At 29.0% G+C, this 22,795-nt stretch overlaps 1 protein-coding gene across 2 annotated transcripts in view; it reads right to left on the bottom strand.

Annotated features, from left to right (window-relative positions):
- LOC145296753 (E3 SUMO-protein ligase ZNF451-like) overlaps window positions 1-22,795 on the bottom strand; it is a 66,507-nt gene that overhangs the window by 24,392 nt on the left and 19,320 nt on the right. For both annotated transcript variants that reach the window (XM_080142790.1, XM_080142791.1), the window contains exon 2: window positions 14,600-14,918. In XM_080142790.1, coding sequence (XP_079998916.1) covers window positions 14,600-14,918 — 319 coding nt within the window. The remainder of the gene's footprint in view (window positions 1-14,599; window positions 14,919-22,795) is intronic.

Here is a 22,795-nt window from a genome sequence, read left to right as displayed (position 1 = left end):
AATCCTGAAATGAACTGTATAGAGAGGAAGACAAGGCATTTTTTTTACAAAGAGGTCACCACATATCAAGGCCCTGAAGTAACCCGAGGATAAAGATTAATGTGTGTACCGTAGTCATTGGAATGGTAGCATAGTAATTGTTAGTAGTGAAAATTTGGTATAATTAAATTATTTAAGAGAACTTGTTTACGTTGGACTTGAAGATGATAATATTGTAGTCAGCTGGAAAGCAAACCAGCAGAACAAAGTTCCACAAGTGGGTAGTTCTAAGAAAGGAGCTTTGTTCATGGAATCTACATTTAGGTTTAGGCATCGATAGAGAGTGGGGGGGAATTTTTGATAGTGATTTTGGCTAGATAGGTGTTTTTGTTTTTGTGAAAGATTGGCAAGTGGGAGGGAAGACCATAGATTGGAGCTCAGTCGAACACTTGCCATGAAAATAAAAATAACGATAGAAAAGCAACATCTGAGAGTGGACAGGCTTGGTGATGAGGAACACACTCAAGAAAGCCATAAGGGCTGGAGAAGGCAAAGTCCTTAATATCTCTTGTAATAACAAATGACTAAAAATGAGGGAGTGATGAATACACTCATGCACGCAGTTGGACCATAAAAAAAAATCTACCAACCACTGTGAAGAAGAGAAAAATACAAGATCATCAGGTCTTGCAAAGGCAATCATATAAGGGACTTTTCAGGGAGGAAGAAAGAGAGGCAAACAAAGAAAGAGTTGGAGGCAGGGAGACAACATGCGAGATTGGACAGTGGTATCATGAGTAACACGCCCAGGAAGGTAGAAAATCGTGAAAGCTGGAGAAAAATAACTGGTTGCTGAGTCATCTTTAAGGGTCCAACAGTGATGCCAGGTTCGTGGTATGCATCTCCTGGGGCGGGTTAGTACATAACTTCTGTCCTGTGTGTACTGATGGTGAGACCAAAGTTGTCACAACTGGTGGAGAATCCGTCCATTTGATATTGCATCTCTATCTCATTTGGGGCGTTAAGGACGCAGTCATCGGCAAAGAAAAGGTCTCTGATGATGGTTTCCCTCACTCTCGTGACTGCCTGCATTCGCCTGATGTTAAACAAACGTCCTGGAGCATGGCAGAGAAAACCATGCTGAAGAGTGTTGGGGCTAAGACACAGCCCTGCTTGACTCCGTTGGTCACAAGGAAGGGCTCTGAGGGGTCGCCGTCATCCAGGACACGGGCAGTCATGCCCTCGTGGAACTGCCTGACAATGGCGATGAACCTGTCTGGACAACCAAATTTTTCCATGATCCGCTAGAGGCCATTTCGGCAGACAGTGTCAAAGGCCTTGGTCAGGTTGACGAACGTGGTGTAGAGGCCCCGGTGCTGCTCGACACACTTCTCTTGCAGTTGGCATGCAGCAAAGATCATATCAGTCGTTCCGCGGCCCGCTCGAAAGCCACACTGGCTCTCAGGAAGATGACCATCTTCAAGGTGCACCAGCAGGCGGTTGAGAAGGACGCGGGCCAGGATCTTTCTGGCGATGGAGAGCAGGAATATCCCGCGGTGGTTGTCACATGACTGACAATTTCCCTTGCGTTTGTAAATGTGAACAATAGTAGCATCACGAAAATCTTGGGGTAGTTCTTAACTCTCCCACATGGATTGGAAGAGTTCTGTCAGTCTTACAAACAGTGTAGGTCCACCAGATTTGTATACTTCTGCTGGAATTGAGTCGGGGCTAGGGGCCTTCCCAGAGGAAAGTTGCTTGATGGCTTTGCTTACTTCCTCTGACGAGGGTGGGATGTCGAGCTCCTCGTTGATAGGCTCCTGGCGTAGTCGGTTGATGGCTTCATCATTGATGGAAGATGGCCGGTTTAGCACGCTGTTAAAGTGCTCTGCCCATCTATCAAGGATCTGCTTTTTGTCATTCAAGAGAGTTGTTCCATCGGAGCTAAGCAGTCGGGAGGAGCTAGAGGACTGGGGACCGTAGACAGCCCTCAGCGCATCGTAAAACTTCCTCATATCATGGCTATCGGCATGCTCCTGGATCTGATCCTCTTTGGCGCTGAACCAGGCATCCTGCATGGAGCGGAGTCTGGCCTGCACCTTGCTGCGGATGTTGATGAAGGCACACACACACGCACACACACTATATATATATAACTACATCATTTACTCACATAAAATTCATATACAAAAGTATAAATTTATGCGTAAACTTTAAGTATTTACTTTAAAAGTGCTGAATACGTAGGTAGAGCTAGTTAGTAAGTTATAAAATATATATCGCGATTAAGCTACATTGAATATTATTCCGTGTAGCTTAATCACCATATATATTTTACGCATAAATTTATACTTTCGTATATTAATTTTATGTGAGTAAATGAAGTAGTTATATATATATACATATATATATATATATATATATATATATATATATATAGAGAGAGAGAGAGAGAGAGAGAGAGAGAGAAAGAGAGAGAGAGAGATATAGATATATAAATGCACTAGCAAATATATGCGATTCAAAAAACTGTATTGGAAATACTTCACTTTAAAAAAGAATGTATTATTTTGTGCATATATATATATATATATATATATATATATATATATATATATATATATATAACGGCTAAATACAGACCAAAAAGCATAATGAATTTAAAAAATAAAAAATGAAAATAAAGGTTAGCTAACCAGGTTTCGTTCCTCACTTGCAAGCAAAAAGAAAATCTTCTAGGACTTAATTTAGTCTCTATGTAATTTTTCCCCCGTTTAAATTTTTTTTTTTTTTTTCAGAATATTCAGTGTAGCTTAATCGCCATATATATTTTATAACTTACTATATATATATATATATATATATATATATATATATATATATATATATATATATATATATGTGTGTGTGTGTTTTAGTTTTTTATTACCGTTTTATCTGTTTGGTTACATATGTTTCAGATGTTGGTCCATGTTTATGATCCAACAGCCTCGTCAGACCTTACAGATGATTTTTCTGGAAGGTCTGACGAAACATGGTCCAACACCCGAAACATATGTAACCAAACAGATAAAACGGCAATAAAAAAATAAAACACATATTTGCTCTGCAATAGTATTGAGCACTCTCTTCAGGTTTTTACTAATGACCAGTTTTACTATATATATATATATATATATATATATATATATATATATATATATATATATATATATATATAAGGTGCCTTAAATCAGTTCCCAGACTTTTTTCGTATTGGCACTTTTATTGACAGCACACACATGAAACTCTAGTTCCCTTCAAAGTAATCTCCTTTTGGCTGCAATGCACTAGTTGTACCGTTCCAAGAACTTCTTGGAGGCTCCATTGAAGTCCTCTTGTGTGAGTGTGTCAATGACCATCGTCACAGCCTCTTTCATCTCCTCAAATATCTCATCATCAACTTTGGTGTTCTGACTTCCTTACTCCTCCCACACCTCTCATCGTCCCTCACAGACTGCCTTCCTTGAATCTTTTGTGCCACTCAAAAACTAATGCTTGATTCACGCAAGATGGTCCAAAGCAGTTCGAAGCATTTTTTACGTTTCTGTGGCATTTTTTCAAGTTTAAAACAAAATTTTATTGCATATCATTCTTGTAAAGTGTCCCCACATCCAGATTGTATTTTTGATATTCACCAGCAGTTATAATCAAGCTTTAGTAGGGTGTATTCCACTTCCTGCTATAGCTGTTCATTTGAATCTGAAATCATAAAAATCGGTCAGTCATCTCCAAACAAGACTGGAAACTTATTGAACTTATATATATAAATACAACTTTGTGTGTCTGTGAGAGTTTGTTCCTTATAGACTCCGAAACGGCTGAACAGATTTTCTTTAAAATTTACAGAATTTTAGTTTATAAGTCTTAGAGTGATCTTAATTAAGTTTTGTCTCAGAAAACCCCGATAATTACTGTTAATCGATAATCGAAACTTATTTTAATTTATCTATCGTCGATAAAGCAATTTTTTCCATGTCGTCATTTAGCAACAATAAAAGAACAATGGGCCTTGAAAATTCTACTGTGGGTAAGTTCATAGCATGTTTTTTTTTTTGCATGACGTGGTCTGTAGGTTCAAACTACGCACGTAAATTTCTTTTTTTTTTTCATAAATTGCAAAATTTTTTATAAAACTTGAAAATTTACATGTTTTTTAGCAGTGCAAAAGTAAATTATGTTTCTGTTTTTGAACGTCCATTGAACAAGCAACTGATCCTGAAGAAATTGCAAAACATTCTACACATATTAAGTGAAAATGTGATTCAGAGTTTCTTATATGCCCGTCTAACAAAACATAGGTCCCAACAACCTAGCACAAGTTGTATACCTGGCAGCATAAGATAAGGAATTTTTCGACAATATTGACTAATTGTAGAACTATATAGCGACAACCACATAAATTCTTGCAACGAATGTATAACCGATACTGATCCTGTGGTTTCTTTCGCATACGGTTCAAGAAATCATGGCCCCCCCAAAACCTCACCAAAGTAGTTGGTTTTGAGGTGGAAGAATACCTACTAAGGGGACAAATCAGAGAAATTGGATTGTTGTTCCCACACCTCTCATCATCCCTCACAGACTCCCTGCCTTGAATCTCTTATGCCACTAAAAAACCGATGCTCGATTCATGCAAGATAGCCCAAAAGCAGTCTGAAGCATTCCATTCGCTTCTGTGGCATTTTTTTTTGGTCGTTAGAGAGAAGGTCTGTGTAAGAGAATGGAGACTGACTCCAAAATCCACAAGTGATTTTGAGTTTCAGCCCGGTACAAAATCCTAAAACACTCCATTTTAAATGCATTGGCACATGCTGGATTTTCATGGAGGTGTTGACCAATGGCATATTCCAAGGTGGAAGAAAGGGGGTAAGTGCGACAAGGCTTGCCCAATTTTATTTTTACTGGAACATGTTGGTTGATTCGAGCCTACAAATTGAAGGAGGTTCGACCTACATAGTCAGCAGAACACTGACAATTAAATTCATAATCTACATTACTGTTTATGATGTAAGGTAAACCATCCTTAACAACTAGGGAAAATACAGACTTTACACCAAAGACCAAATGTAGAGCAACAGACGGGAAGAAATTTGACACAGATCTAATGATTTGTCTACCCAAACACTGATCGGTCTCCCCAATCGAAGGGACCTTTAATATATTTTCATGTAATCTTTTTTGCATCAGTATATATTGTCATATAATGTTTTTTTGCATCTGTATATATTTTCATATAATGTTTTTTTGCATCTGTATATATTTTCATATAATGTTTTTTGAATCTGTATATATTTTCATATAATGTTTTTTGAACCTGTACATATTTTCATATAATCTTTTTTGCATCTGTATATATTTTCATATAATGTTTTTTGCATCTGTATATATTTTCATATAATGTTTTTTGCATCTGTATATATTTTCATATAATCTTTTTTGCATCTGTATATATTTTCATATAATGTTTTTTGAATCTGCATATATTTTCATATAATCTTTTTTGCATCTGTATATATTTTCATATAATGTTTTTTGCATCTGCATATATTTTCATATAATCTTTTTTGCATCTGTATATATTTTCATATAATCTTTTTTGCATCTGTACATATTTTCATATAATCTTTTTTGCGTCTGTATATATTTTAATATAATCTTTCGAGCATTACTGTCTTTTAAACTTTGAAACTTTCAAGTTTTGCGCTAACCAGCAAGATTATAGCTAGTCTATATAAAATTTATTTTGTTAATCGTTTTCCTCTGAATGCATAGGCGGATGGTGGCTTTGTAGAGGTATTGGATACTCTTAGGTGTGAGTAAGTTTCTAGCACGGTAGAGAGAGCCCACCTTCCTTGCAATGTCCTCAATGTATTTGTTCCAATTTATATTACCTGCTAATGTTAAGCTGAGGGGTTTGAACGAAGAGCTTTTAGATAGCATATTATTAATCATTGAAAGAAGGTTTTTTTTTAATTGTTAAAGAAAAGAAGCTTCATGTTGGCAGCATTAAATATTACCATCCATTTACATACCCATTCCATCGCAGGCAAGAAGTCTTCCTCAAAGGTTTCAACCACTGTCTTAGATATAGTCTACAATCGTTTTCCCCTCATGTCTGTTAGAGAGCATGGTGTCATCAGCAAATATATCCATCCCAGAGACAATTTTATCAGGGAGGTTATATATAATTATCATCAGAAATAATAAAGCTCTAAGGATCGACCCGTGTGGCACACTAAGATTTATATAATGTTGTTTTGGATTTTCCTCTTGTCCAAGAAGGATTTGATTATATTAAGCATCCGTCCAGTAATACCATATGATTTAATTTTCATGAGAAGACCTTTGTGTCAGACCCTGTCATAGGCCTTAGATATAGAGTGGGGCTTACTATAAAACTTCTGTGTGAGAACATGTGATTTAATTACTGCTTTGAACTATTCAGTAGCCTCATTTACACTGTTTTGCAGGAAGACACAACATACTTCTTCATAGGGCATCTCTGATGTGAACCCTAATGGCTTCCAAGTCAACCTTCTTGAAGTACCTTGTCGTTCTGAGCAATGGCTTTTCAACTTGTATGCGAGAGTTTAGAGTGATGTTTACCAATATCACAACATGATCAGCATACTCGAGTAGCCTATGTGTACTTGTTGCACAATCCTTAGGAACTGTGGCCAGAAATGGGTTTATGCTGATCTTGACGATCTTAAAGACGGGTCGGAAACATGGCAGGATGTGTCAGAGAATGGGATATAGAAAAGCTATGTGCAATGCTACCAGCTGCATCTGTGTATGTAGAGAAAGTAAGTCAATTACTGCAGTGGACATCAAAGACATCAAATACATGGATTTGGGTGCTAGTATCTAAGGAGAGTGTTGCATGTATGCTGTCAGAGACAGGATTTATTATGGTACAATCCTGAGTCGAGGGAGAACGGTAGAGAAAGTATAAGTAACTAACGCTATGCTGCAAGTTTAATAGAAATCACGTGAAGGCCTGGTTGTCTAATTCTAGTTTTGATTCTCTAGTCAAGAGAAGAGCGGTTCGAATATAGACTCCAAGTTCGTGCAGGCATCTTACAGCAAACATAAGTAGGCATTTGGTAAGTGTAAATCTGTGTGTGTATGGGTTTCTGTGTAAAAATCAGAAACTTCATAAAATACATGCTCATAATTTTTTCATACATTTTCTCTAATTCATTTTTACAGAAAGTTTTTACATTCATTTTCCCACAATTTTTAAGCCATTTTTTTTTTCAATCAAATTCTTCATTGTTTTTATTTATTTTTACTCGTTTTTCCATTTATTGTTTCGTTCAGATTTATTTTTCTTCATTACTTTTTCATTTACTTACTTTCATTCATTTTTTTCTTTCATTATTTTATTTTATTAATTTTCCATTCATCTTATCTTTCGTACATGTTTCATTAGTTTTTTTTTATTTTATCTTAATAATATTCAGTTATTTTCATTCATTTTTGATTAAAGTTTTTTCATTCATTTTTCATTGATTTTTTATACATTTCTTTAATTCATTTTTTCATTCAGTTGTTTTTATTCATTTTTTTTCTTTCATTCTTTCCTGCCTGGTAGTCATAGTAGTAATAATATAATATCATATCTGGAAAATTATATACAGTAACAGAAGAAAGCTCAGTAATCTAAATAGAGCAAATCTAGTAATTGTCTGTAACTTTTTAGATGAGGTGTTTTCATTGATTGAGATTGTCGGACTGACTTCCTCATCTTGGTTGTTATTGTCACAACGTTTCGGCCGTTTTGCCCTCCGGCCTTCGTCAGGTGTTGTAACATTCAAAACAGAGAATCAGCAACTATGTCCCAAAGCCTAGCTGGAGTCCGAACACGGTACCCCCGTAATAATAATAAAGGGTTGGGTTCGAGACTCCTAACAAACGGTTCCCCAGTTCGATACAAAATACCTGACGAAGGCCGGAGGGCAAAACGGCCGAAACGTTGTGACAATAACAACCAAGATGAGGAAGTTAGTCCGACAATCTAAATCAATAGAGCAAATCTGTTTAGATGTAGCTTTGCTAGAAAGAAATAACTTCTTTGTCTTTTTTTACTCTATACCAGACAAAGTACATGGTGTTGTTGTCCTAGAGCCAAACGAGTAATAATATCGTATCACCTAGAGTAAATGGTATAGACTAGTTATTCCAAAGTGCTCAATATCCTAGATAGAGATAGAGATGGTGTGTTTAATAGACGCGATACCCAGGCAAAAACAGCATTACTAGCTTTTGTTATACTATTTTATACAAAAAATGTACTTGACATTGCCTGGGAAGAAGAAGAAGAAGAAGAAGAAGAAGAAGAAGAAGAAGAAGAAGAAGGATGATAATAATAATAATAATAATAATAATAATAATAATAATAATGCAGTATCATATCCAGAAAGTGGTATATCATATTAGCAAAATGCTCAACAATCTAGACAGATGTTGGTGTGTTTAAATGCTGCGTTATCTGAAAAAATTATTTCGTTTTTTTTTTGTTTTTTTTGTTATTAAGTTGTATACTCGACCAGCAGATGTTGTCGCCTGGGAGCCGAAATAGGAATAATACAATATCACATCAGATGAATGGTATATGTTAGTCAATCCAAAGGGCTAAGTATTCTAAATCAAGCAGATACGTTTAATAGTACTGTTGCCCGGGAAAAACAAAACAACATCACTATGTTTTGTTATGGAAAATCTATTCGGTGCTGCTCGGTATTTATAAACTGTGTTTAGAGATCATATGCAAGTTATAAAGAGTAGTGCTTTTAATGTTAAAAGTTCTATTGTGATACTGTTTATATTCTACTCAACACTATTGACTTTTATATATATGTTGTGATAGAGTAATATTGTGATATTGTTTTTGGTTCAAAAAAATATATTAAGTTAACAAAACGGACTAATTTGACTGTCAGTTATTTATTTACAACTATTTAATAATAATAATAATAATAATAATAATAATAATAATAATAATAATAATAAATGTAAAATTAAGTTCTGGTGTTAATGCTTTGGCACGTCCTCGGATGGATAATATTACATTAATATATCTTGTAAATGAATTAATATATCTTGTAAATTAATTAATATATCTTGTAAATAAATTAATATATCTTGTAAAATTGATTAATATATCTTGTAAAATTAATTAATATATCTTGTAAATAAATTAATATATCTTGTAAAATTGATTAATATATCTTGTAAAATTAATTAATATATCTTGTAAATAAATTAATATATCTTGTAAAATTGATTAATATATCTTGTAAAATTAATTAATATATCTTGTAAAATTGATTAATATATCTTGTAAAATTAATTAATATATCTTGTAAAATTGATTAATATATCTTGTAAAATTAATTAATATATCTTGTAAAATTGATTAATATATCTTGTAAAATTAATTAATATATCTTGTAAAATTGATTAATATATCTTGTAAAATTAATTAATATATCTTGTAAAATTGATTAATATATCTCGTAAAATTAATTAATATATCTTGTAAATAAATTAATATATCTTGTAAAATTGATTAATATATCTTGTAAAATTAATTAATATATCTTGTAAAATTGATTAATATATCTTGTAAAATTAATTAATATATCTTGTAAAATTGATTAATATATCTTGTAAAATTAATTAATATATCTTGTAAAATTAATTAATATATCTTGTAAAATTAATTAATATATCTTGTAAATGAATTAATATATCTTGTAAAATTAATTAATATATCTTGTAAAATTAATTAATATATCTTGTAAAATAAATTAATATATCTTGTAAAATAAATTAATATATCTTGTAAAATTAATTAATATATCTTGTAAATGAATTAATATATCTTGTAAAATGAATTAATATATCTTGTAAAATTAATTAATATATCTTGTAAAATAAATTAATATATCTTGTAAAATTAATTAATATATCTTGTAAAATTAATTAATATATCTTGTAAAATTAATTAATATATCTTGTAAATGAATTAATATATCTTGTAAAATTAATTAATATATCTTGTAAAATGAATTAATATATCTTGTAAAATAAATTAATATATCTTGTAAAATTAATTAATATATCTTGTAAAATTAATTAATATATCTTGTAAATGAATTAATATATCTTGTAAAATTAATTAATATATCTTGTAAATAAATTAATATATCTTGTAAAATGAATTAATATATCTTGTAAAATTAATTAATATATCTTGTAAATGAATTAATATATCTTGTAAAATTAATTAATATATCTTGTAAAATTAATTAATATATCTTGTAAATGAATTAATATATCTTGTAAAATTAATTAATATATCTTGTAAAATTAATTAATATATCTTGTAAAATAAATTAATATATCTTGTAAAATTAATTAATATATCTTGTAAAATTAATTAATATATCTTGTAAATGAATTAATATATCTTGTAAAATTAATTAATATATCTTGTAAATAAATTAATATATCTTGTAAAATTAATTAATATATCTTGTAAAATTAATTAATATATCTTGTAAATGAATTAATATATCTTGTAAAATTAATTAATATATCTTGTAAAATTAATTAATATATCTTGTAAATGAATTAATATATCTTGTAAATAAATTAATATATCTTGTAAAATTAATTAATATATCTTGTAAAATTAATTAATATATCTTGTAAAATTAATTAATATATCTTGTAAATGAATTAATATATCTTGTAAAATTAATTAATATATCTTGTAAAATTAATTAATATATCTTGTAAAATAAATTAATATATCTTGTAAAATAAATTAATATATCTTGTAAAATTAATTAATATATCTTGTAAATGAATTAATATATCTTGTAAAATGAATTAATATATCTTGTAAAATTAATTAATATATCTTGTAAAATAAATTAATATATCTTGTAAAATTAATTAATATATCTTGTAAAATTAATTAATATATCTTGTAAATGAATTAATATATCTTGTAAAATTAATTAATATATCTTGTAAAATTAATTAATATATCTTGTAAAATAAATTAATATATCTTGTAAAATTAATTAATATATCTTGTAAAATTAATTAATATATCTTGTAAATGAATTAATATATCTTGTAAAATTAATTAATATATCTTGTAAATAAATTAATATATCTTGTAAAATTAATTAATATATCTTGTAAAATTAATTAATATATCTTGTAAATGAATTAATATATCTTGTAAAATTAATTAATATATCTTGTAAAATTAATTAATATATCTTGTAAATGAATTAATATATCTTGTAAATAAATTAATATATCTTGTAAAATTAATTAATATATCTTGTAAAATTAATTAATATATCTTGTAAAATTAATTAATATATCTTGTAAATGAATTAATATATCTTGTAAAATTAATTAATATATCTTGTAAAATTAATTAATATATCTTGTAAAATAAATTAATATATCTTGTAAAATAAATTAATATATCTTGTAAAATTAATTAATATATCTTGTAAATGAATTAATATATCTTGTAAAATGAATTAATATATCTTGTAAAATTAATTAATATATCTTGTAAAATAAATTAATATATCTTGTAAAATTAATTAATATATCTTGTAAAATTAATTAATATATCTTGTAAATGAATTAATATATCTTGTAAAATTAATTAATATATCTTGTAAAATTAATTAATATATCTTGTAAAATAAATTAATATATCTTGTAAAATTAATTAATATATCTTGTAAAATTAATTAATATATCTTGTAAATGAATTAATATATCTTGTAAAATTAATTAATATATCTTGTAAAATTAATTAATATATCTCGTAAAATGAATTAATATATCTTGTAAAATTGATTAATATATCTTGTAAAATTAATTAATATATCTTGTAAATAAATTAATATATCTTGTAAAATTAATTAATATATCTTGTAAAATTAATTAATATATCTTGTAAAATTAATTAATATATCTTGTAAAATTAATTAATATATCTTGTAAATAAATTAATATATCTTGTAAAATTAATTAATATATCTTGTAAAATTAATTAATATATCTTGTAAAATTAATTAATATATCTTGTAAAATTAATTAATATATCTTGTAAATAAATTAATATATCTTGTAAAATTAATTAATATATCTTGTAAAATTAATTAATATATCTTGTAAATAAATTAATATATCTTGTAAAATTAATAAATATATCTTGTAAAATTAATTAATATATCTTGTAAAATTAATTAATATATCTTGTAAAATTAATTAATATATCTTGTAAATAAATTAATATATCTTGTAAAATTAATTAATATATCTTGTAAAATTAATTAATATATCTTGTAAATAAATTAATATATCTTGTAAAATTGATTAATATATCTTGTAAAATTAATTAATATATCTTGTAAAATTAATTAATATATCTCGTAAAATGAATAAATATATCTCGTAAAATGAATTAATATATCTCGTAAAATGAATTAATATATCTTGTAAATGAATTAATATATCTTGTAAATAAATTAATATATCTTGTAAAATTGATTAATATATCTTGTAAAATTAATTAATATATCTTGTAAAATTAATTAATATATCTTGTAAAATTAATTAATATATCTTGTAAATGAATTAATATATCTTGTAAATAAATTAATATATCTTGTAAAATTGATTAATATATCTTGTAAAATTAATTAATATATCTTGTAAAATTAATTAATATATCTTGTAAAATTAATTAATATATCTTGTAAAATGAATTAATATATCTCGTAAAATGAATAAATATATCTCGTAAAATGAATTAATATATCTTGTAAAATTAATTAATATATCTTGTAAATGAATTAATATATCTTGTAAAATGAATAAATATATCTCGTAAAATGAATAAATATATCTCGTAAAATGAATAAATATATCTCGTAAAATGAATTAATATATCTCGTAAAATGAATTAATATATCTTGTAAAATGAATTAATATATCTCGTAAAATGAATTAATATATCTCGTAAAATGAATAAATATATCTCGTAAAATGAATTAATATATCTCGTAAAATGAATTAATATATCTCGTAAAATGAATTAATATATCTCGTAAAATTAATTAATATATCTTGTAAAATTAATTAATATATCTTGTAAAATTAATTAATATATCTTGTAAATGAATTAATATATCTTGTAAAATTAATTAATATATCTTGTAAAATTAATTAATATATCTTGTAAAATTAATTGATATATCTTGTAAATGAATTAATATATCCTGTAAAATTAATTAATATATCTTGTAAATGAATTAATATATCTTGTAAAATGAATTAATATATCTTGTAAATGAATTAATATATCTCGTAAAATTAATTAATATATCTTGTAAAATGAATTAATATATCTCGTAAAATGAATGAATATATCTCGTAAAATTAATTAATATATCTTGTAAAATTAATTGATATATCTTGTAAAATTAATTAATATATCTTGTAAAATTAATTAATATATCTTGTAAAATTAATTAATATATCTTGTAAATTAATTATTATATCTTGTAAATTAATTAATATATCTTGTAAAATTAATTAATATATCTTGTAAAATTAATTAATATATCTTGTAAAATGAATTAATATATCTTGTAAATTAATTAATATATCTTGTAAAATTAATTAATATATCTTGTAAAATGAATTAATATATCTTCTAAAATTAATTAATATATCTCGTAAAATTAATTAATATATCTCGTAAAATGAATTAATATATCTTGTAAAATTAATTAATATATCTTGTAAAATGAATTAATATATCTTTTAAATTTGATTAATATATCTTGTAAAATGAATTAATATATCTTGTAAATTTAATTAATATATCTTGTAAAATTAATTAATATATCTTGTAAATTTGATTAATATATCTTGTAAATTTAATTAATATATCTTGTAAAATTAATTAATATATCTTGTAAATGAATTAATATATCTTGTAAATGAATTAATATATCTTGTAAAATAATTAATATATCTTGTAAATGAATTAATATATCTTGTAAAATTAATTAATATATCTTGTAAAATTAATCAATATATCTTGTAAATTAATTAATATATCTTATAAAATTAATTAATATATCTTGTAAAAGAATTAATATATCTGGCAAAATTAACAAATATTCTTTAGTTCATGTTGGTAATGGAAGAAAAGGAGCTGGATTTCTTTAACTTCCGTCTTTGCATGTGTTACTGATCCTCAGTCGCACCCTACTAGTGAATCAAAGAAGAAAAAAAAAGGGGGGGGGCGAAAAAGAAACGGGGCACATTCATGTGAGGGTTTTTATAAACTACCTCACGTGACCCCTTAATGCAGCAGGTACCAGAAATTCTTTCAGCCAAACGGGATAAGGAAATGACTCATCAATGAGGAAGGTATGGGGAGACATAAGTTCTAATAAAATGATAATTACCTTCCTAATTTACAGAAAAGAAAGAAAAAAAAAAAAACTAGACTCACCGTAAAGGGGGCTTCCACTTTGTGCAATGGAAACCCCATACAAAAGTTTTTTTCGGTATAGGATATCGTAGTCGATGAAAGAAACAGGACCAGTTGTCCATATCCCAAAATATAATGTGGTTCATCTGTAAAAGCCTTTGGTGAAAGACGACTTCTCTATATCGCCTGTTTTGAGAGTCGGTGCGGCTGCCAGTCGAGGTGAAAGCTACTTGTCCATTGTAGTGTCGTCGAAAATGTCCCCAACGGTTTTTATTCGGACATGTCTTGAATCGCCCTCCACAGCGTCCGTTGCCGCAACAACTGTACGTCCAAGACTTTGCTGGAAAAAAAAAAAAAAAAAAAAAAAAAAAAAACAAGATCAGAAGATAAAAATTCAAACAATTAACATTTTTGAATCCTATCAAATGAGATCATCGAATAAACTAAACTATCAACAACTGCCGCGACCGACGTGCAACTAAAATAAACACAAAAGATAGTCATGGACTTTTCGTTGTGATCTGCACCGATCAGACACTAGCCGACGATTACAAATTTTCAGACTTTCAGATATCTATACTTATTAACTATCCGTCAATGGACCACAATACTATGGGGCTGCTTCCCAGTTGATTAAAAGAGGGTTGTTTTCAAATCCAATTATGAATTAACGTTGAGCCGTCCTCAAATTCTTATCAGATCAAACCATGGTCTGCAATCCTCAATGTATTGGTCTCACCATTCATCTGACACGAACTCATTAACCTACGTCACCGAGTGGCCTTGTATCTTGATGAATGGCGATTCGTTAGAAAAAACTATCTCTCTTTATTTATTCGACATAAAATTTTTATTTATGTAAACCTTTTTATTTACACATTTGCAGATATGTTTCAGTTCTAATTGGAAACTAGTTGGAACTTCTTCAAGCTATTATGATTGTTACCATTATAAATTTTATTATGACAATTATAATTGTTATATAATAATAATAATAATAATAATAATAATAATAATAATAATAATAATTATTATTATTATTATTATTATTATTATTATTATTATTATTATTATTATTATTATTATTATTATTATTATTATAATAAAAGAAAACAGCACTTTTAATCATCCAAAACAAGGGTAAAACTTCTGCAAAAACATGCTCATTCCAATATACTATTGTTCGTATATCAACTACTTACAACTGATGCATGGATGAACGAACGTTTCGTTTTATTACTTAAATCTTTTTTAAAAACCAGACAAGTGCAGGATATTTTTTAATAAACGTATTTGTTCATTAAAATTAAATTCTTTAGAATTCGAATCGTAAAAGATTCTTCTTCAAGGAGTGTGTTCTTTCATTTTTCGTGTCATTCTGGCGTTAATGCTTTGGCACGTTCTCGGATGGATTTCGAGATTGAGGTTTTAATGTTCGATACAGTGTAAGGGGCCGGTCGTGTGCATGTGTATTTTTACACACATTTAGGAAGTCCACTGTTTAAAAAACGATGTTGATATGGTAATTTAAATTTTAAGATTTTTTAAAAACCAGACAAGTACAGATTTTTTTCTTAATAAACGTATTTGTTCATTAAAATTAAATTCTGTCGAATTCGAATTCGAAATGTAAACGATTCTTCTTCAGGAACTGTTCTTGTTTGTGTTAATGTCTTCAGATGGATTTTTATGTTTAGATTTTAATGTCCGATACAGTGTAAGGCACCTATTTAGAAAGTCAAAACTGTATATATATATATATATATATATATATATATATATATATATATATATATATATATATATATATATATGTATGTATACATACATATATATATATATATATATATATATATATATATATATATATATATATATATATATATATATACAGGGTGTTTCAAAAGTCTTGGGAACATAAAGATTTTTAATAACTCAAAAACTACTAGGAGTTAAAAAATGAAATTGGTACCGTTGGAAAGGTTAAAGTTTCAAGTTTTGTGGGGAATCTTCAAACTTGCTCAATATGAGCACCATTCGTCACACGGCAGACATCTAGTCGATAGTCCATTTCCTGCCAAACGCGTTCCAGCATCTTGACGTCAATGGTTCCCACAACTGCCGTTATTCGAGCCTTTAGTTCGTCAATATCTCTTGGAAGGGGCGGCACATAGACTTGTTGCTTGACAAAGCCCCAAAGGAAAAAGTCACACTCAGTACCCCATATGCGAGTGCTATGCTTGTTAACTTTGCCATTCAGATAGAAGGTCGCCTCATTGCTAAAAACAAGCCGGTCATCAAAGCCGTTATCTTCCAACTTCTCTTGCATTGCAATGCAAAAGTCACGGCGAAGTGGCTTATCAGTGTCCTTCAACTTTTGGACCAACTTGAGCTTGTAAGGTACCATTTGCAGTCGTTTCCTTAAGACACGCCAGACAGTTGCTGGAGCAAGCTGAAGTTCCCTGCTGGCTCTTCTCACTGATTTACGGGGGCTCTGCTGAAAGGCTTCCGGACTTGCTCAACTGCATCTTTTGAAGTTGAAGGGCGACCTGTTCGCTTACTTGGGCACAAACACCCATCTTTCACAAATTTAGCATGCCATCTGACAATGGGTTTCCTTTCAGGGACTTCTTTTTTAAATTTCCTGCGAAATGCACGCTGAACACATGTCCACGATTCAGTCTTTGCAAATTGGAGGACGCAAAACGCCTTGTCTTGTTTAGAGAACGCCATTACTACACATGGAAAGATAAGACGAAAATCATTAGTATGACCAAAAACTTGATTAAGCAAGCTTTAAAATGACACCAGTTTCATTTTTCTACCTGGAATAGTTCATCAGATATACGCATTTGTAATGTTCCCAAGACTTTTGAAACACCCTGTATATATATATATGTATGTATAAGCTTGACGAATTCTCATGAGGATGAAGTGCGTTATATTCTGTGTATCCTAATTGCCATATATATTGTCATAACTTACTATATATATATATATATATATATATATATATATATATATATATATATATATATATATATATATATATATATATATCTTCATCGGGTATATTTGGCAGGCATGTTCGGTAGGTGGGTTTCTAAATTCGTTTACATGTGCCCGGGAGCTTATATGATTACTTGAATGATATAGATCTTCCTTAGATTCCAGTTTCTTTTCATGTCATACATAAGACTTGGTGTTTAGTTATATTCTCCCAAGCATCATTAGGAATATTGAATTCAGTCATGGTTGCTACTCTCTCTCTCTCTCTATCTATCTATCTACCTTTCTCACTCCCTCTCTCTCTCTTTAACTCTCTCTCTCTCTCTCTCTCTCTCTCTCTCTCTCTCTCTCCCCTTTGTTCCATATCACTATGTCAAGTGTAAAAGCGGTCTAAGTGCACTCTAAAATCCAGCTCATTGATATTTAAGTTACGACAACACAAACAAGCAAATTAGGGCATTCACCTGTATCAATTCGGCAATACAATATCCATCTACTCATTCAAATAACTCGAGTTGATACCAAAGATGTTTTATATCAATGATGAGACAAAACAAATGATTTACATCACCCAAATACGACAACTCCTTCACTGTCACAGATGTTTTTTAAGATACATTACACGAGTTGTCATGTTATTCGTGGGGCAATGTTCGAATTATCTCATCCTCCTCTTAATCGTGTGAAACATGCCTTCTTTTACACGACCGTTCATCTTCATGCTCATTGCAAGAGGAATCCAGCTCAACTCGACCACATTGGATTTATAATGTAAACACATCATTAGATCGCTTGTTAATATAAACGCAGGAGTTCGCGAACACCCGCATATATATATATATATATATATATATATATATATATATATATATATATATATATGTGTGTGTGTGTGTGTGTGTGTGTGTGTGTGTGTGTGTGTGTGTGTGCGTGTGTATGTGTATGTATGTGTGGGTGTGTGTATGGATGGGGATGTATCTATGCCTATTGCTATGTAGTCTGCATATATGTGTATGTATATTTATATATATATATATATATATATATATATATACATATGTGTGTGTGTGTGTGTGTGTGTGTGTATGTGTGTGTATGCTAGTATGTGTGTATATATATGTTTTATCGAAAGGTGAATCCGATTACGATCTACAGGTTTTAAGATTCCCAATTGACAGTTTTATTAATATTGGTATAATAACAGAGGTAGTATGTAATATGCGGGTGTGTATATGGCTATTTATGTAAGTATATGTGTGTAGCTATAACTGCGTGTATGTATATTATATGGATATGCGTCTACGTTTAGTGTAAATATATATAACTTTATATGTACATTATGTATGTGTGTGTATGTTTATGCATATATATATATATATATATATATATATATATATATATATATATATATATATATATATATATATATATATATATATAAGCGGGTGTATCAGAGTATAGATGTTTATACATATATTTATGTATATTTATGAATGCAGAAGTCGGTAGCGTTCTTCATTTTATATTTATATTTATATTTATATTATTTTTATATTTATTATTTATATTTCTGTGCGTATGTGTACATAAAATATACCAAACGGTGTGTATTCACTCCTGAGTATATATATATATATATATATATATATATATATATATATGTGTGTGTGTGTGTGTGTGTGTGTGTGTGTGTGTGTGTGTGTGTGTGTGTGTGTGTGTGTGTGTGTGTGTTTACTTCTAAAATAAGTGTGTATTTAAATTGAGAATGCCGGTTTATCCACACTGGGTGGCCATCGAAAATATGTATAGTCTTTGACCACAGGCCACGGGAGAGAGAATGTCGCATTTCTCAAGTACTTTATAACGCAAAACTAAAAGATGAGATACATAAAAAAAGAACAAAGGGAATAAAAAAATAAGAGGTTAAGATATGGAAAGATAAAAGCCTGTGAGGTACGGATCGTTCAAAGACCTTACTTATCCTCCCCCACACATAACCCCCACCCATATTAGGTGACAAGATTCTAATTTTGTAAACGAAATAAGGAAGTGTTTTTGTGTCTTGAAATGTCAGTTTTCGAGGGTAATTCTTGGCCTGAAGACGTAATCTCCCCAGCACGGGTGATTACAGAAACATGTATGCACATATGTAGCCATCAATGTCTGTATGAATAAATTTTATATATATATATATATATATATATATATATATATATATATATATATATATATATATATATACTGTTTTAACAAAAACCAAGACTTCAAGAAATCGGTTGATAGCAACAAAAAGTGTATTTCATTGTTAGTATTGTTAGTTGCAATTGTTTCAAGACCATTTCGACAAATTCAAACAATATGTCGTTTGAACATTTTCACAAGAACAGCCTTTCTTCAAGCTTATTAAATAAAAAACACTTTAACAATGAAACATTAAGGAAAAGAAACATTTCCTTTATGAGAAAAAGAAAACAATCGGGAACACTTACCTCCGTCGCGTCCTTTGTAAAGTATTTTTTTGGCTTAAATTTATTGGTATATGAACAAATTACTGAATTATATTAACCCAGTATAATTCGGAATACTACAAATTTGTATATATATATATATATATATATATATATATATATATATATATATATATATATATATATATACATATATATATATATATATATATATATATATATATATGCATGTATGTATTAAAAATGTGAAAGAGTATATAATTATTTCCGTGGCCAAACAACGTCGCAGTTCACAAGAGCAATGGCAGCAAACAAACCGGATGTCCAAAATTCGAGTTTCGTCCTAATTTGGGCTCATCAGTTAGACACATCTGAACTCGGGATTCGAAAACGGAGCCTCTTGCATTCGAGGCGGAACTCTGCCACTTGAGCAAATGCGCCACACACAAGTAAGTTTATTAACTAACACAGATCAAGAAAACCCGACTATAGAACGGATATATTCGTCTCGAATACGGGATATGATCATCCAACCAAGCTATTACCTAAGCCAATGTCTCTCAAGTAGGAATATATATATATATATATATATATATATATATATATATATATATATATATATATATATATATGTATATATATATTTATGTATATATAGATGTATATATATGTATATATATACATATATGTATATATATGTATATGTATGTGTATATATATATGTATATATATGTATATGTATGTCCATATATGTCCATATATATGCATATATATGCATATATATATGTATATATATGTATATAGATGTATTTATTCACATATATATGTATGTATATATATGTATATAGATATATGTATATATATATGTATATATATTTATATATATTTATATATGTATATATATATGTATATATGATGATGATTGCAACGTCTTATCAGACGAGTGCAACTCCCTCAGACACTTAATTCCATGAGCCCAAATGCCTTAGGGAGCATCTATACAAAGATTATGTTACAGAGTCTTAGCTTTGTACGACAGCTAAGTCTCTCTCTCAGTTCAAAATGTTGAGATCCAGCAACAAGCAAGAGCAAGATATCCAACAACAAATTAAACTGCAGACCAGCTTAATGCGGGTACTGGTCTCCCGCTTGATGTTTTTTTAAATCAGAGATTCGTTTCTCCTAGAAAGATTGCCTTCACCACGGCTTATGGGAGTCCTCTCAACCCCAACACATATATACATACACACAAATATACACGGTGCTAGTTAGCCGTTGACCCTGAAAAAGGGTTCATTCGCCCTATGAAAGGTCTTGTTTTTTATCCTTTAATCAGACTAGCCGCCCTCCTCACCAAAAAAGTCTGGTGGGGGAACCAGTTTAGTCGCCGGTGACCCGACCATGAGGCAGGTAGTACTGAGTTACATGGTACCAGTAGCATATGACATAACATATATATATATATATATATATATATATATATATATATATATATATATATATGTATATATATTTATATACATGTATATATATTTATATATATGTATATATACGTATATTTATATATATGTATATATATACGTATATCTATATGTATATAAACGTATATATATATATGTATGCATACGTATATATATATGTAAATATACGTATATATATATATATATACGTATATTTACATATATATATATATATATATATATATATATATATATATATATATATATATATATATATACTGGGTAGTTTTTTTTTATATCCGTTAGAAGCGCTGAGTGAAATTTTAAGAATAAAATATGTATAGATACGTTTGAAGCCAAAAACTGCAACGCGAAACTTTTTATAAAATAAACGAGTGTTTATTTTTTTAAGAAGTATATTTCGGAGTAAGACTCCTTTGTCAATCTTTTTTTTTTCTCTTTTTTTTGGAGGTCTTTTCATTGTGGAGGTACAAGAGGTTGTAGTTCGTCAGAGCGTCCACCATTAAAATACTTGTAACACAGGCAAAGAGATGTAACATTTCATCGATGGGACAGGGGCTGAAGCTTACATAAAAGTTCAGGACCTGTCAGGTTGGCGACTCTCTTTTGAACTCTGTCCAGGAGCGAGAGACTAATAGCAGATACACCAGCCCAAATGTGACAGCAATACTCCATACATGGGCGAATAGTGGCGCAGGTACAGGATACTTTCAGGAGTAAGTAACTTTCTAACACGGTAGAGAGAGCCCACCTTCTTTGCAGCAGCCTTGGCAACGATCTCGATGTATCTATTCCAACTCATTAAGCCAACGAGTTTGAAGGAAGTTTTTTTGTTTTTTTTTACATAGGCGTCACCACTTATCAAGGCCGATAGGCCACTCAAGGATAAGGGTTAAAGAGTGTAGAGTAGTCAAAAGGACAATATAATAATCAATAATAATGGAAGTTTGGTAAATTTGTTAACTTAAGTGGAACGGCTCATCAGAAACTTGTTCACGTTGGACTTGAAGACAACCATATTATAGACAGCTGGAAAGCAGGAAAACGGAAGACAATTCCACAGGCGTGCAGTTCTAAGAAAGAAGCTTTGATCATGGAATCTATGTTTAGCTTTAGGCACAGATAAAGAGTGAGGAAAATTATTGATAATGTTTTCAGCTAGTCTAGTGTTTCTTGTGAAAGTTTGGGGAGGGGGGACCATAGATTGAAGCTCAGTCGAACACTTTTCATGAAAATAACGATAACGCAGAGACAAACTC

This window comes from Euprymna scolopes, chromosome 17 (assembly GCF_053919585.1).
Source record: "Euprymna scolopes isolate OS-2025 chromosome 17, ASM5391958v1, whole genome shotgun sequence".
Lineage (NCBI taxonomy): Eukaryota > Metazoa > Mollusca > Cephalopoda > Sepiida > Sepiolidae > Euprymna > Euprymna scolopes.
Note: the sequence above shows the minus strand (reverse complement) of the source record. Positions and strands in the feature narration are given on the sequence as shown.